The sequence below is a fragment of the Glossina fuscipes genome, unplaced genomic scaffold, assembly GCF_014805625.2.
Source record: "Glossina fuscipes isolate IAEA_lab_2018 unplaced genomic scaffold, Yale_Gfus_2 0, whole genome shotgun sequence".
Lineage (NCBI taxonomy): Eukaryota > Metazoa > Arthropoda > Insecta > Diptera > Glossinidae > Glossina > Glossina fuscipes.
The window spans coordinates 20,429,948-20,448,622 of record NW_023998414.1 but is presented as its reverse complement, the minus strand read 5'-3'; the positions used below and the strand labels follow the sequence as shown (position 1 = coordinate 20,448,622).

The 18,675-nt window shown below is 33.3% G+C and overlaps 1 protein-coding gene across 3 annotated transcripts in view; it reads right to left on the bottom strand.

Annotated features, from left to right (window-relative positions):
- LOC119644819 (tumor necrosis factor receptor superfamily member wengen) overlaps positions 1-15,112 on the bottom strand; it is a 36,462-nt gene extending 21,350 nt beyond the window's left edge. The window contains exon 1 of one of the 3 annotated variants that reach the window (XM_038044574.1): positions 14,895-15,112. Coding sequence is in view for 2 of the 3 variants with exons in the window: in XM_038044575.1 (XP_037900503.1) it covers positions 13,708-13,853 (146 nt within the window). In the remaining variant the exon portion in view is untranslated. Of the gene's footprint in view, positions 1-13,707; positions 14,113-14,894 lie in introns of those variants that run through there. The other 2 variants (XM_038044575.1, XM_038044573.1) reach the window with 2 other exon arrangements.
- Between the last annotated feature and the right edge of the window lie 3,563 nt (positions 15,113-18,675).

Below are 18,675 nucleotides of genomic sequence, written 5' to 3'. Positions count from 1 at the left end.
TTAATAGCAATCTTTTGTGCGACATGGACAGACATTATAAAAATTGAAAAACTCGCTTATGTACGTTTATGAAAATTCGTGTAATTCTGCGGCAGTTGACATAGATGTCCAAGATAGTACTATCGAGCAGCAAAAAAATAATTTCATATTTTTATAGCAAATAAAAAGTTCACCTTATCTGAATCTTTTAATAGCGATAGTATATCAATATTTTCAATTTTCTTTGCCGATTTAAAGGTTCTAAGAAAGCTATTCTCAGTTCCCTTTCTTTAAATCATTTTACCAGCTCAACTATTGCGCTGAAAGTTCTAAGTTTATATACGTAAACGTAGAGTACATATCCTAGCTATGGTTTTAAACGTTTTCACGCGATTAGAGGGAAGAGTCCGCCCACAGGAAAAGGAAAGTAAATTCAATTTGCCAGAGTCAATTTTACATTTCAATCAATTAGAGGATAGGTAAGAAAACAAATTTCATTTTTCCATTCGTAGGAATCAAAAAATTTTGCTTCCTGGCAGTAGGCTATGAATATGGTCTATAAGCACGTTGATGATCATCAATGAAGCGATCAGAATTAGTAAATGGAGAAAATGCAGCTCAAAGATCTCGTTCACACAACTCGTTCGCCTGCGTAGGATTCTAAGACAGTTTCGCTTTGTTCGTCTGCCTATTCTCACTGTCTGTTACTTTTTAAGTTATTGGAATACCTACGGAGCGAAAATTAAGATAAAAAGCTAAAATTTAACACATATACTTAATTGATGGGTATCCATCCATGATCGGGTCTACACTACCTAAAATTGACTTTGAACTGACATTTTATAAAGAATGTTCAACTAATAGATACTCGCCACTATTCTCAAATTTGCTAGAGGAGTACCTAAGAGGTCCATACTTAACAATATATCATTTCATAGTTTTTATATACGCTGTCAGGTATCAAGAAGTCGCTAATAAAATGAACATCACTTTTTTACGATAGCAAAACAAAAAAAAAAATCTCTATACAACTGAGTCTATACAATGAACAAATAAATAAGTATTATATTCCATTACATATATTAATTAATTATTTTCTATGGCGTCATTTATTAATACTCTACGTCATACATAATGGCAGAGGCGTCGTCTTCCTTTAGCGACTACATACTGCAGCTGTCTTTAAAGCAAAAGTCGAAAGCTTGGCTCGAAAGTTTGATGCAATCCACCGTATAGGCCGAACTATGTCCTCTCTGAGTACCAATGATTTCACTACCCCCTTATGCTGTACAGCTCAAAGGACCTAATTGAATGTGAAATTTCTTGACCCAAAACATGTTAAGGACAACAATACAGCGATAGATGTGCATTACTTTTAGTTTTGTTATACTGTTCATGCAGGCACATTTAATAACGTGAAGAAAATAAAAGTCAATTTATGCCCCAGTGATAGTTGAAAGCAAATTACGGCTTAACTACCATCCCTGGATAATAGACATGAAAGCTAATTACAGGGTATCGATCGCGTTGCTTTACTTACCATCCCCTACTTTACGGAGAGGTGAAAAGCTGTAGCAACTTAGAGAGTATTCCTACATAATTTGCTTTTCGGGTTGATTAAGAGAGCCAGATACCGCTGTCAGAACGCGGATACAGCGGAGCACAGCAGCCAGTACCGTTGGCACTGTACATCGAACTGTCGCAGCACAAATATTGATAAACCGAGAAAGAAGAAGACAAGACGTCATCTAAAAAAACTCGTACGAACCACGACGGGCAAGGTACCATCACTCACAGCTATATATGTATTCGTATAATACCACGTAACATTGTACTTAATTGTTTGTAGATAAGTGTGGGCAGGTTGCAAAGTAACCAATGCTCCTATGTTTACAAAAGCATTAAAAACTATTTCCGATTGGAATTAATTATGCACGAAAAATACAAAATTCGAAATACAAAAACAACAATGAAAATGTTGGCACAACACAACGATACGTTATGACCCCTTTACTCGATTGAGTAAGTCGGTAAGTATCGTCAACTAGTTAAATTGCAGCCAATTATTGCTCAATAAATTCAAAAATAGCTGACTAAATGACTGAGTGGCTAACAGACGTTTAGTCAATTCGCTGACGTGCTGGTACTTGCGGCGCAAAGTCTGTTACAAGTCAGAAGTCAAATATTCTATAAGACCACAATTCATTTTTAATATTAGCGTGACGACGGGCAGTGGCTGACTGTATGGCTAGTTGGTTGCCTTCATTTTACCATTTACCACTTTAGTTAGTTCAATGGACTTGCGCACTCTTCCCCCAACATAGTGTAACGTAACGCATGCATATATATCGATTCATATATATTTTATAGTTATTCGTTTAATAGGCTTGCTTGGCATATTATTGTTTCTCTTTCAATGTTTCTTTTGATTTCTAAAACAACAACAACAACAACAACAACAACAATTGATTGGCGTTCGACCTAGGTTTTTGAGGAGAGTTTACAATTTGACGTACAGGCAGTTTTTTATTTTTTTTTTTATTTATTTTTTTTTTGCTTCCATTTGCACTTATAAGTTTGCACGGTGCCAATGGTGGGAATTCCCAACAGAAAACTTAGAAAAGTATTACTTTACTTAAGGCACACTTTATTAAACCAAAAGTAGTAAAAACAAAAAAAAAAAAAAACAAAAAAAAAACAGAAAAAACAAAAAAAAAAAGTTTATGCTAATTATAAAAGTTGATCATTATGTGCAAACATACGCCTGTATATGGTAGATAGTATGCATAGGGGATATAAAGCGATTATGATTATTATGACGTTGTCTACCTAGCTCTGCTACTAATACTGCCACTGATCGTTGCCTATGCTTATGATTGTTTTATGTGGATATTGTTGCCGTAGTTGTTATTTTTCTTGTTCGTAGTGTGGTTGATTATTGTTTGGATTGTGCTGGTTGCGGTTGTATATATTGTTTAGTTCTTTCGGTGTCGGTGGCCATCGTAGTTGATTTTAATTAAATATTCCTTCCTGTTGTTATTTTTTTATTTATTTCATATTATGCTTTTTTTCAGATATATATATATATATATATATATTTGTCCACTAAATTTTATGCGTAGATTTTCTTATATATACGTTGCATGTGCTACGCCACGGTAGTGATGATGGTGATAGCAAATGACCATATTGGTCAACATATAACTGCGTGTTTGAACTTTTACAAAAATTGGAGGGGAATTTTAATGTCATTTTAGTTTTTCCATATTATATTTCATTACGCATGTGTGCATAAAACAATAGGAGTGGGGTAGCTCTCAATGATAAATGAAATTACTTCAATTTTGCTGGCTTTTCCTTTTCTTCTTTTATTACGATTTCGTTTGTTACGACAATTTCTCGTCTTGAAATTGATGCGAACACATCTTTTTAAATGTCGAAGTTTTTTGGGAAAAACTGATATATTTCTATCTTCTCTAATTAATCTTAAATAGCATTTTAAACGGAAGTTAACGTTATCATCCCAAATGATATCGCTAATGAAATTTGAACGGCGCAAACGAATCGATTGTCATTTAATATTTGCAATTACTTTGATCTACAAATTACTCCCATTACATAGCGTTGTCGAAATGAACGATATGACGGATGGATTAAAAGCATGGACTTTTCGTTAATTATTTTTTTTTAACTTGTAAGCAATACAGTACAACCTCGTTTCATATGGCACAACATTGTGCTAGTCTTAAAGCAGATCATTTTATAATACCCTCTGCGCGAAAAGTTTCGCACATTCGGTTGTCAATTGTGTTCCGTGGAAAGCCAGCGGATAGACTTTTATTTCTTTTTGAATATATACGAAATTTCCTAAATATTTATGGCACCATATTATATACATATAAAGTGTACTTGCTTCGCGTAAATCAGCGGAATCAGCGGATCGATTTAACCGCGTCAACTGGCTAATCGTCTCAAGCAGCCTTTTGTGATTATCGCCATCACATTACCCTTTTAGTGCCATTTAGTATATTTTGCATTTCCTTTTCTTCTGCTTCTTTTTTATACCCACTACTAAAGGATGGAGTTATATTAATTTTGTCAACCGGCTTGCAACATACACTTATGTGTATTCTTGAGCAACATTTAATTTTGAATCAATCAGTAAACATTCTGTAAACAGATGTAAAAAAAACAAGCACAAATATTATAGCCGGTCAAGGCCAATCGTTAAATCCCATAGAATTCCTGGCCTAATGCAATTTTTTGTTCTCAAAGATCTTATTTTCTCCCATCGACTTTTGCCATAAGGTAATGAAAATTCGAATTTGTTATCACATAATGTACTTCTCACAAGGGCCCTTTTACGCACTTAAACCGAAAAAGCTGACCTCCGTTGCCCAAATTATAACTAATTTATTTAATCAAGTACTGTTATTAACCAATTCTCATTATCAAGTGTTAAAGATTAGGCCTGTTTGCTCGATATAAACGGTTGCAATGCGTAGGCAGGAGTGTATGGGAGTGCCTACGAAATCCATAGTTTTCACAACAATTAACTGAGTCGAAATGTTGTTATTCAACGAATTTTGTTAAGAAATTTTAAAAATTGCAAAGATTTTCCCAACAATGGCTTTTGAAAATGAACCGGTATTTGGGGAAAGATCTTCCAAACAATACCATTTTTAGTAAGGTGTCTTCTTCACCCAAAGTACGCCAGAATATCAAGTTTCAAAAATTGCGAATTGTAAGTCAAGCACAAAAATACATAGACAAACATAGCATAACATAGGGACCAGCAAACTTAAATCAGATGAAGAAATAATTCTGAATGGATTCGTATAATAGACGACTGGTATAGTTTGAGTTTTCACCTGTCCTTATCCGTGAACACATAAAAAAATAAAAATCCGTGAAAATGCGTTATACAATTGAAAAGAGAGTTTACTGTACTGTTCGCAATTATGTTCAGTTTTAGGTAACGCACCCATCGCCCTTTGTCTTAAGGAAAACTAGAATAAAAAAAAACGAAGAAACCAAAGAAAGTAAGTTTTCATATTTCCTCAGTAATGGGGAAAAAAAAAACTCAGAAACTAAAGGTATTCTCAGCTTAAACATAAAATAGCAAGACCTTTGCCAAATTTCAACCCGATATCTTCATTTTTGCGATCACCAGAACGTTCACCACAGACATTACACGGATGGGCGCAGAGACTGTACACACTCCCGCCATTTTGCTGCTGGCGATAATAAGTGTAGTTTTTGAGGACACCATTCTATAAGTTGCCGAATCTCCCCTAAGCAATTTCCATCATTCATTTCATCATATTAGTGCACTTCCAATCGGAAGCGTTACCGCTTAATATGAAATCTATTTTTGCACAAAATTTCACGTTTCTTCGGTTACTACTAATGACAAACATGTGTAAATGTGTGAGCAAATTATTGGGGATAAGATTCACACATTAAAAAAAAAAAAAAATGAATTTAAAATACTTACGATGGCCGGTAATATGTTAAACAAATTTAATGTCGGAAAAGTGAAAAAAAAAAAAAAAAACGTTTAGAAAATCGAGAGAAAAATATAGCAAGAAATTGCTTAGATTTCAAATTGTATATTCACTTAATAGCATAAAACACTTAAAACTTATACATGAACGTGTAAACATATTCAGCATGCATTCACATGAGGACCAGGTAATGAACGCATACAACATGTTGTTTAATAATATCTATATTTACACATGTTTTCCATGGGAATATATGCGGATGTTATGTAGAAGTGATCGTGGGTTTGTGTGTTTCCAAGACAATTTTTTGGCTTTTATTAGACAATTTTTGTTGGCACAAGCAATAATTGTCAATACATAGTGAAGGCTATGGAAGGGCCAGACAGTAGCAATCTTATACCACAGATGTGTTGTGATTAAAGCAAAATTCTCGCATTCCTAACTATATGGGATGTTTATGCATTCAAATAAACACACACACACACACACACACACACACACATACACAAACAAGACAGAGCATGCTCATACGAATGCATATGCATGTAAGTATTTTCTATGTTTGTAAGGAATGGCCAAAAAAAAATTTAATATGAAGAAAACACCTTTTGCTTGATATTTGCATTTTATTTTTACATTCGGGAAACATTTGTACAGGGTGTGAATATGAATTTAAGAGCATTCTTTTTGATATTCCAAATATCCATAGTAATGGAGTAGTTATTCGACGAGTGAAGCGGAGTTAGCGAACTGGCGTTCATTATATTTATATATCAATGTTTGATTTATCGGTTCAATAATCCTCGTCCTCACAAGTTGTTTGCTTTGAGTATCGCTCTTTCAGTTTTGCTCTTAACTGTTCGCACTCATATATATGTTTTATGTATTGGTATTGGGATGGGCCGGCTATGATTAAGCGGAAATTCAGTTGTCAATATTGACAGTTTTACATTTTAAGATAATAGTGATGACGTTCTTTCCGCATTTACATAATTCTAAATTTTATATGAAATAATACTATATATACATAAAATAATTTTATTTAACGCATTTATTTAGACATATAAGGTATGTACTCTCTTCACACTATTCGCAAACAAACATCCTTACATTACAGTTTCAAAATATGAAAAATGAAAATAGAAACACAAGCTTCTTATCATTTATAATGATTGATAGATAGATAGATAGATAGATAGATAGATGGCGATAATCATCAACAATGATAATGATGAAGATGATAATGTTTAAGGTTTCATTAAAAAAAAAAAAAGAGACATTTACGCGATCTCATACATGCATACAAGACTATCGCCGTATTGTTGATTAAATTTTATGAAATCAGATAAAAATTTATGTTTCCCTGACATCCAACCATATATTCATCCATTCATTCATACACCATCATAAATAAATAAGAGTCTACTAAACCCAACTGAACTGGTTGTCTGTTTTTGCTGTCGTTGTTGTTATTATTGTTGATGATCATGATAATGATGATGATGATGATGATGATGATGATGATGATGATGATGATGATGATGATGATGATGTGTATATAACACGCGTTGCGCGAACACAAGCCCGCAATTTAAAATAACATTGCAACCGTACCGTAATAATAATGAAGAAAATTTATCGGGACCTATGCAAGCAAGCATACGTGGTTATATGCTATGCATAATATATACACATGTATGTAAAGCAAAACCAATTTTATTTAACATATGAGTTTTATTTTAGTTTTTTGTTTTTTGTTTTTTCCTTCTTTTTTAGTCTTTTTTTTCTCTCTCTCTCTCTCTCTCTCTCTCTCTCTCTCTCTCTTTTCATTTTAGGTCTATTACATTCACGACACAAATCGTAAATGAGCGCAAATGTTGAGCTTGAAAAACATATCATAACACATTTGTTTGACGTTAATTGTCTCGTTCAGGCCACGAATCTGACTTCTTATCCCTCGCATTTTATATATATTGAACTGACGCAGGAACCATATCGCATTTTATCCGTATCATCTTAACATCTTCCGATGGTCGTTGACATAAAGACCGATTATTTCTTTTACATTCGCTAACCGCTTTTTTATATTTCGTATAAATTTGACAAAAATTAAGGTCACCAAGTCATTTATTTATTATCATCCTGCAACATAAAACAGTTTTACAAAAATATCTCTTCCCGTTTTTTGCGTTAGCACAACTAAAACAAAGCAATTAATTAGCTTAAGTAATCACGAAAGACTTGTTGTTATGTAGTGGATATATCAGTTGATATAAATTTTATTGATGTCATTAATGTCAACATCTACCAAAGCTTATACTTTATTAGTAGAATATTTATATAAATTGATTTTTGTTTCTCTTTCGACTAAATGAAACCGACTTCTAATCTTCAATGAACGATCTGGTCATTTAGCCGTTAACGTGTATACATTTTCTTTACGGTCGCGTTAAGAGCGAAGCATCATCAACATCAACAGATCGTAAAAGAGAAGACATTCGTCACACCATAATCAACATTCGACGGCCAATTATACAATCGGCGGTTAAACTCTGACTAACAATCAACAAGGGCTACGAAGTTATAATAAATGAAAATAAAAAAATCTTAATCAAATATTTAAAGAAATTATTTGACAAAATCAATTTAATAATTTTGTCATCTGTCAATAGCCGGTATTTGGCTTGCTATAGATTAGGCATGATTAAACTTGGTTTAAACTCTTATTCACCTTTGAGTGAGTTTAACTATCAATTATTGTTTAACTAACTGATTGTAAAAGCACCAATCATATGTAATTTAAATAAATAAGAACCCATCGTTCAATTGTTATACTGGAAGGAAAAATCCGAAAGAAGGAAATTTGACGTTAAAATAAAAACAAGTAAGTACTTTAAGGCGGAGTAGGACTCATCATTAAATACCCTGCACTATCCTAAAGTTATTTATATAACGACCGTTCAAAATAACTTATTGTAAGGGAAGTGGGTGGAAAAGTGGTCCGATCCGAAACATTTCCAATATCGTTCATCAACATATCTCAAAAATTGCGACCTCCAGGGGGCAATACAAGAAAACAAGACGGTTAGACGGACAGACGGACCAATCAAACCGGTACTCGGTAAAATAAAAGGTGGGCATATCTCCAATCCTTCTGGGTGTTGCATACATCCGCACAAGAACTTCAGAACGCTTCAGTATTATTGTTTCATCATTTGTTGCATTCGTGCCATTACTTTGTAATTTATAATAAGAACGCATTAAAAAAAATATATAAAATATCGACGCACTTTAAGAGGATCAAATGGATTTCAAACTATAAGCGTTTAAAATCGACATCAAGATAATGAAAGATAAATTCTTCTCTTGTATCCATCGTCATGGAGCAGGGTTTATAATAAGTTTGTTGTGCTATTTATGCAGTCATACCAAGACACATTAAAGGCCATACTGGGTGTATAGCTTGCTAGTTAACGTAAGATTCAAAACCGATCGAACCATGTGTGTCTATCCGTTTCTTCGATTATGCACAGTTTGTTTTTTACGCAATCACACTTAAGACACTTGAGATGGAAAGCTGAAGTTTCAACTCATAGCTATATATAAGGTTTGAAAGTGGGCCTGATACGCCCACAACCAGCTTTAAGAGAGGCAAAATGCTGCAACTTGCAGCTGAGTGCCGGTATCGATCTAAAAGTCAGTGGACACATTTACAAGGTTACTAACAACTAAGCATTCAAAGAAGGGACGGTCATGAGCAGAGCACAACCGCGCTTGCAATCGGATAAAACTTACAATTTATATGAGAAATCTGTCTAAAAACTAACACAAATACAATTTTCCTTCTTATTCGATACAGCTTTTGATTGTCTAGCTTTTTTGTACGTACTTGAGCCCGGACTTGGATAGTTTTTGAATTTGACTAATAAAAATCAAATAAATTTCTTACACCTCTGGTCGGTCGAAGCCTTCCGAAGCGGCCGCCTATGGTATGCTGTAAGCAATATCTTAATAATCGTTAAAATTCTTTGCAAATTATTGCATGATTTATCATCATTATCGTTAATGCTTTCAAAATAAACCAGCTCTGCAAAATATGTGCCCATATCACCAGCGAGCAAAGTGTGCCTTCACTTTCCCAACAATCTAATAACTTGTGTTGTGTTGTGTTGTGTTATAAGTAAACAAAAGCATGCATACATTTCTATTGAGTTATTATAAAAGATGAAATTACTTTCGATAAGATCTTCAATAGATGGCAATGCAATAAATAATAGTTGCACTTGCAAAACCCAAGAGCGACTGTCAGGAATTGAAGGGTTTCTTTGTCCAAGGATTTAACTCACGCAATATATCATTTATGTGCATATTAGCTCTCTTCGATATCTTGCAAATATTTAACAAGTAAGAAAGTTAATCTTGGTCGGGAGCGAATCTTCTATACCCATCTATACAGTTTACTCTGCAAAAAAAATGCAAAAGAGGTAAAAAAAAACAAAGTTTTCATCCTCTACAGTATGGCGTGGGCCCAAATTCTTTTGCAAATTTATAGCCGATATCTTCATTTTCGCTAACGGGAGAATGTTTACCATATTATACTACAAAATTGCGCAAACAGACAGATGGACGGACGAACAGGTGTATTGCAAATTTGAAACTGGCCAAGAATTTGATAAACAATAACATTGGATAGGCGTGGTCAATTTTTTTCATTTTTCCGCCAGCACCGCCCATAGAATATGCGCTCAAATTTTTGTACATTTATTTGCTATAGTCTATGAGTAACGAGAAAAGAACTAGTTTTTCATGCCGTTTGGAAAACAAATGTGTTCCCAGTTTACGTGATGCTGTGGCCGAGTCGTACGGCCGATTTGGCCCATTTTCAATACCAATCTGCATGCAAGAACTATCAATGTTTCTGCGAAACTTGAAGTCGATAGCTTCATTTTTGCGGCCAAGAGAATATTTACAACAGGCATTATACAGGCGGATAGATGCCTAGACGGACATCCGGACAAGCTCAAATCGTTCTGAAATTTGATACTTTATGGGGTCTCTGATGCTTCCTTCTGGCCTTTCTGGCAAACGTTTCGACAAAATAAATACATCACTTATCCTTCGGTGAGGGGTATAAAAAGATTTGTACAGTTAGAAGCAAACCTAATAACTTAGTGTGTTACGTGAAATTATATTCAAAATTTTCATCAACGGTCAAAAAGATTTCAAATCTGAGATTTTTCTGAACATAACTGTAATCGGTTAATAAATGACCCTTGGAAAGGAAAAGCGAAAGTTTCACTCAACAAGTTAAGTTGCATTGAGTTGTAATAACTCTTTGTATTTGGACACAGACTCAATCTGGTCCTATAATTGAAATTGAAATTTTCTTGCGACGACATTTACGTATAGGTACATAAATATGACGTTGCAGATTTCTTTCGAAAATTGAAGATGTCTTTATATATTTATTTGTTTATTTGTTTGTTTATTTTTTTTTTATTTTACTTACACATGAAACTCAACTAAAATAAATACACAGGCGAGTTCAATTGATTGTTAAAAGTAACTCTTATACTAATTAATATTAAAAACTAGTATAAAGTACATAAGGAGAAGTAAAGAAAAAAAAAAATAAATAAATAACAATAATGATTAAATAATAATTCATGTATAAATAACTAAGAAGGAAAAAAAAAACAAGAACCAGAATATTGCAAGTGAACCCTTAAGACATCGCAAACATGCAAAAGCTTGGCAATCGATACAGTAAACAACACCAATTAATTTTCGAATCATAATGAAATCTTAAGATTAAACGGTAGTTTAAATATACGACATAGGCAATGGCGCACATATTAAGCACAGTCGGTTTGATAGACTTGAAAGGATCCAATATTGAGAATACGGGTTAAATAGCTCAGAATTATATTTAGATTATTGACTCAGCTTAATGAACATAAGGAACATAGAATGCATAGAGAAGCTATTAGGGTCATTAAAACTTATCCCGCCAAGTAGTGTGGATGAATCGATCGTACCATTAATCAAATTGATTTCATTTTTAATTTATGTTTTCATTCTCTCTCATTTTTGTTTTGACAGTTATAATCATTCAATTCATTGTTCAATGTCGCTCAATCATCAATTGTCTCAGCAAAGACTCGAACAACTGTTAAGACAATACATCGTTTAGCAAAGACACATATGTAAATTCGGTATGTTTATACTCGTGCGATGTCATCTCTACGTGTAAGCACGATAACGATCTGAAAGGATTATAGGTATATAAAGAGGAGAGGGGGGAATAGTACTTATGTACGTTCGACTTGAAAGTGGAGAAACCTGGCACGGTGATAAAGACCACTGGGCGGCTAAAAAACGCCAAATCATACGGTATGTGTATGCCCACGGGACATATGGTTGAGAACGCTGAGAAAGCCGAGTAACCCTGCGAAAGTAGTTGATTGATGGACAGATTTCTTTCATCTCTCTAAAACACTTGCCTTGCGTAAGCAACACCCAGCCCACTTTATGCCCATACGGAATACTTCCCCTGCATATACCTATGCATGAACAAAGCGCAGTCGACATTACCACAATGCCCAAGGCCGTCGAAAGGTCTGGATGCATTCTCGTCACCTATGAGCATCGAAGCTCTTCGATATATTCGGTTGATAGCCTTCAGGCAGGATCTAAAGGCTTCCACCCTTACACACTTACGAATTCCACTCTAATTTTGGCCGGATAGTACGGATATCAGCTGCAGCGCCCTAAAAAAGCTAAGACTTTTGATAACAATTTTCGACGCTTCGGGTACATCTTCCATGCAAAAGTTGATTATTTTTCTTGAGCATCTTGTTTGGGTGGCGTTGGGGTTTACTCCATTTGTCTGACCACATTCAGTTATTAATATCAGATCTTTATGAAGTTTGCCTCTCATCATACAAAGTTCGGTGTTGCATTGTCTCTTGGTGAAGGAAAACTAGTGGTACATAACGCGCTATCCTCTGCAGACGAGTAAATACGATTCCCTATTGTGCACAGCAGGTCATTAATGAATACCAAAAAGAGAGAGACAAAAAGTACATATAGAAAGATATATACGCACCTTAATTTGTATGTATGTATGTAAATGCGAATTGTCAGTCTGTTCGATTGATAATATTTTTAACCATTTCAACTAACTTTTTCAGGTAACGCTCTGTGTACGTGATCTCTCAACAGAGGCACAGACATGCCTTACTTAAGTTTCTCAAGAATGCATGTATATGCATTATAGTGCCAGCAACACGTTTATAAGTGCAATAACAAAACTAATATGGCGAGCGTTACAGTAAGAAACAGCATATGTTGTGGATTAGAAGATTCGATCTGGATTGAATGTAACAAGTTTTCACTTTCTACTCATTTATAACATGCTTTCAATTATTGTTTTATTACACCCACCACATATATAATGTATTTTAAAATGTTTTTAAGCCATAGCAATACCATATACTCGTTATCTAGTTGTACATGTCCATGAAATGTGCATTTGCCGGGACATCAGTTGAGATTACACTCTCAACATTGAAACTTTGTCTGGAAGAGGAAAACTGGCATCAAATTTTTTCTTATCACGCTCGAAAAGCTGCGAAATGAGTTCGTTAGTTCGTCCAAAGCTACCAGAAACTGATCATTTTGCGGGGTCTGCTTAATTATGATAGCTTTGTAGGCTAAATAAGGAATTTTATGTTTTTGAAAATCTCTTATGAAAATATGATGTTCTATATGTACGATATGTATGATAAGATATGCGATCGATATATCGAGTGATCGATGAATTCTCGCTCTACTTCTGGATGAAATGGAATGATGGTTCAAAGGTTTTCTTTCTTTTTATTTATTGTATTATACTTAATCTAATATTCTTGATGTAATATTTTTGTAGAATATGATAAAATTTAAATACTGTTTTCCTTAATATTATGCTTTGGTTAGTGTGATAGGTCGGACATTTCGGTAACTGCTCTTGCTCGTGCTTTAGGCATGTGTATGTTTTTTTTTTTATTGAATTTAATTTAATTTTGTATAAACTCGGTTTGGACTACACTGCGACAAGAACAACAACAACAAGAACATATTGTAATTGTAAGTGTACATGTTCATCAAAAGCAATAACAACAGCAGCAACAACGATAACATCACTGTCAACTTCACTATATAATCATAATAATCTTACTTCTCATCATCGTCATAATCAACACGATCATCATCATCATGATCATCATCATCATTATCATCATCATCATCATCATCATCATCATGAGCATTCGTATTCTTGTCAACACGATCATTATAATTACCATAATTGTTTGACATAATCATAATGATGGCATAAAATGTTTGCTTGCTCTTGTTGATGGACAGTGACTACGGTATATGCTTGTGCGTGTATAAGGCACAGCACATTTTTAAGGAAGACAACACGACTTACAGCCGACAGATTTCCAATCAAATTGTCACTCATTTTATCACCCAAAAAATGAAAAAAAAAAAAATAAAATAAAATAATAATAATATAAGACAACAACAGAAAAGAAAATGGATTTAATCTAAAAACCATTTCATATTCAATGGTTAAATGTACGCATATATATATATATATATATATATATATGTGTAGCATACAAACGTCTGTAGAAAGATTTATGATACTTTGAAGACATGACAAGCGAGTGAGATAAAATAAACAAAGTCCTTTTATTGCAAAATTATTGACACAGAACTAAATGGCGCGGCATGCACTTTAACTCTAACATTAAATGACGACGAGTGTACAAACATTTATTTATTCATGTATACGCGTACGCACAAGCGCACACATTTCGATTTGTTGTTGCTTTTGCATTTGAGACAATAGACAATCATTGTTTGCTATGAGATTTTTACTAGCAACAAAATCATTAGAAATAAATAAATAAAACAATAACAACAACAACAATAACAACAACACAAGTACTCGATACATTATAAACTAAATGCCCTGTGAATTTGTATAAACGTTTATAAGTAAGTGTGGTTGCGTTAGGTGGATGTGTGGTGTATGAGATAGTTTGACAAATTCTCTACTCGGGCGCAACGTTAACTGGCGCTTCTTTTTTTTGCTTTTTTGTTTTTTTTTTTTTTTTTTTTTCTTTCAATTTATTTTAGTTTAATTATTTTGCTTTCTAAGAACAATAGAAGCGCTTCGTCTTAATCATTTCAATTTTCGGTCTTCTTTTACATTCTATTGATTGCTCGCCCCGTTCATATCAATCAATCTAATCACACATCAATTATATAAAATATAACGTGACATTATTTTCCTTCATTTTTCTATGATTCTCGTTTCTGAAGAATGCATACGTTCAACTTTTTCCCACTTACGTTATTTAACAAAATTTTCAAAAATATTTTTTATCACTTCTGCTGATTGAAGTTATCTTTTACGGAAAAAAAAAAAGAAAAAAAAAAAGCGAAACACTTTTTTTTTTCTTTAATTTTATCTGATTTCTGGATGCAATATACGTAAACACACAGCCATACACCTACAACTGATTTGATGTATGCACATTTATCAGTAAATTTTTTTTTTTTTTTTTTTTTTTTTTTTGTTATATTTGCATATACGGGTATATTTAAGCAAAACCGCGCTTACACGTCCCTATTATTTTTCGATATCTAACTTGTCTCGAGTTTGCATTGATACTGAAATAATTCAAGGGAAAATTTCAATGTTTTGCTTAATGTTAGTTTTATATTGTATTCTCCACTTTTGTGCTCTATGATCACTAATCGGTCGATGCTTGTAAGTTGGAAAGGCAACCTATATCGAGCAACCGCAATCAGTCGTTTCGAACATGTAGGAACAGTAGACAATGAATGATTCGGACATGAAAAACTTAACCAATTTTTATTCTTTTAATATATTATATAAAACGCATTTAATACGATTATGTGAAAGGTAAAAATAATTTACTTATCACTTGCCTGCTGCATATTCTAAACAACATTTAAAAGAACGCTTCAAAAAGCTTCAAACATCTTCTTAATCACGTTTACCAATTACGGATATTCAAGGTCTATCACATTATGTGTGATACGCCATTTGTGTCTTGAAACTCTTACAATCGCAGAATGTAAGACTGAAAGGTAATATTGATGAGATTTGATACACTAACGTTTTTGGGTCCAAAATTTGGAAATGGCTCGAATCGAATCGAATCGAATCGAATCGGATCGGATCGGCTTATTTTGCAAATTCATTATTTGAATAATTGAAGGGAACGAAAGGCCTTTTATAGTGCGCCTAGGCCCATTATAGTCTTTAAGGTAGCCGATTTTCTAAGAACGTATTAACATAAACATTATTGGCCAATAAAATGAAGTATTGGTAAATTGCTTGTCAAAAGGGTATGTAAAGCAGAGTCAGTCGAGTGCAGAGAATTGATTCGTAATATTCGAAATAGCTCGTAGGTAAATAAATCTTTTAAGAATTGCAAATAAGATCTACGTTAACATACAAACTGACAATTCAGTGATACGAACTTAATCTGAAAAGGCGTTGAATGTGAAACGTAAAAATCACAAAAGAGATTTTACGTTAAAATATATATGAGAGAAATATATAAAAGTAGGATGTTGTCAAGTACAACAATAACAACATCATCAAATTAAAGGATAATGGCATCATATCTGCTTCAAAATTGTTTACTCAACACAATGAATCATCTACGCTTGATTTGCTGACTTGCAGAAGAAGACTCATTTTCTTGTTTTTTTTTTTTTTTTTTTTTTTTTTGAAAAGCAAAAATTCCTTTATTGCTTTGATATATGTGCATATGCTTTCTTTCAGGATGTTTGGAGAAAATATGGAGCATTTGCTACCTAAACGAAAGATTTTACTTAAAATTTTGCGCTTATTTCCAATCGTTTCGAACCGAATGCCATGCTGAAAAGTTATAGTATAAACCCTTATCTGGTAGCTCCTAACTTACTCTAATACAGTAAGAAATGGATTTAGTAAGTATGTGTATTTATTGATGAGCGTTTCCTAATACAATAATATATTAGCGTAGCTTCATTGTGACAATCATTGAAGTAGATATGAAGTAGTTATGAAGTTGAAAGCAGTATTTCAAGAATTGCAAGAATTTTAATGAAATGCTTGGAAGAGGCGTTTGTTAGAGCTGGCTATCAATTCGATTAAAAACATAATACAACATAATTTCTTTTTTGCTTTTGCCATTTTCTCTGTCATATATACGCATGTAAAGTGTAAAACGTACGGTTCTCTGTTTGATAGAAGCGGCAAAAACAACATTTTCGAGGATAAGATGGATGGAGCTACGGTGTAGGTATTGCGGACTAATAGACAAAAATAATAATCAATGTTTTTTTGTAACAAAAAAACAAGCCTATAACATATCCCACTAAAGCTGTGAATGCGTTCTTCTCGAAACACAAACGGCATGCAGTGTAACTCTACCAAATTTCACTCTTTTCGTTTGCATTTTTTTCACAACATTTTTATAACAACCATGCCTAGTGCACCTAGTAGGATTACAAATATTTTCTATTATCGATCTCATTCAAGCACTTGCCATGCAAACAAAAATCAATACTTTTTCTAGAATACGAGGAGCTCTTGCTATAGGATTTTAAATGACGAAGAATATCTTTTTCTTTTTTTTTTTTTTTTTTTAATACTTTTATGCTTAATAGTCTCCTCGAATATTATCAATTAATCGTCTTTTTGTTCACCCAAAAAAAAAAGAAAAGTATATATGAAAGGTTTGCGTTACAGCTGTATTACCCCTTGAAGCGCAATGAGGTAATTGTCTTAATACTGTTTAATTGTTGTGCAATTTCTCCTTCTATATAAATGTATTTAACATAATGCGAATGCAGGATCACCGCGAAATAGTTTTGTGTTGTATTTGTTGAACGTTGACTTGCAATTTTAGATAGATCTACTCACGCCACATGCGGAGTCCGTTCTATATTGAAAAGATATTAAATAAAAAAAAAATAAATAAAAAAATGCATTCATGTATTCTCCGGACAATGTTTACATATTTCAAAAAAAATATATGACTTACATACTAAAAATATATCAGTAGTTATTATAGATTAAACTTAGGCCAGCATAATTGATTTAATTTAGTCCATTAATGATAATATCAATAATAAAAAATATTCCTTAAAAAAAAATCGATAGATAAAAAGGAAGTGCAAAGTTTGCATTAACTAGACTAAAAGGAATAAAAACATTATAGTGGAACACGATCGACGATTAAATGGCTTACACTACCACTACGCTTAATACAATTATTCATATATAACGACTTTTCGAACTAAGGCATTTTATTGAAAGTCGTCGGAAAAGTGATTCGATCTGAATCATTTTCAATAGCGTTCGTCGTTGGGCCAAAACACGTCGATGTAGCAAATTCCATCAGAATATCTAATGAATTGCGATCTATAGTTTGAACACAAGAATTTGAAAGGACCAGGGAACCTTCGATTGATTCAAAATCACTTTCTGAATTGATCGATGTAGTAAAAGGTGGATTTGATCTTAGGTCCTTCTGAATGTTATATCACAAGTGGTGTAGAGTATGGAAGGTAACTGATAGCATAATGCGGTACATATATGAAATTATAAATGAGTATGTTTACGGTTGTCGCGATCATCGATGCCATACGATATCAACGAAACACCAAAACGCTTAATCAATCCTAACTTACTCCCTGCTAAAGCTAAAGAGAAAGAAAAAGCTTTCTTAGAGCATTATTAGTCTTCATTATTGTGAATTGGACATAAGCTGATCAGCTGTTGGTGTGGAAATAACTTTCGACTTTAAAATTCGTCACAACATTGACAAAAACTCAATTACCGTGTCAGCCAATAAGATACAAGAAGGATAATCCATACTACACTTTACAAGTGTTATAGCTATGGGTTTGATTTAAGTGAATTTAATTTCAAATTACTCACAATGTTATTTATTCGACTTAAATCCTGCATCTTCTGCATGCAAATGAGCATTATAGCTATACTAATATTAAATTAGCCCCTATATGGAGCCTTGCGAAAGACCGGATCAAATTTCTCTATCTAAATTCTAAAAATCCTTTTAAAGGAGAATATGCAGAGAATTCTTTA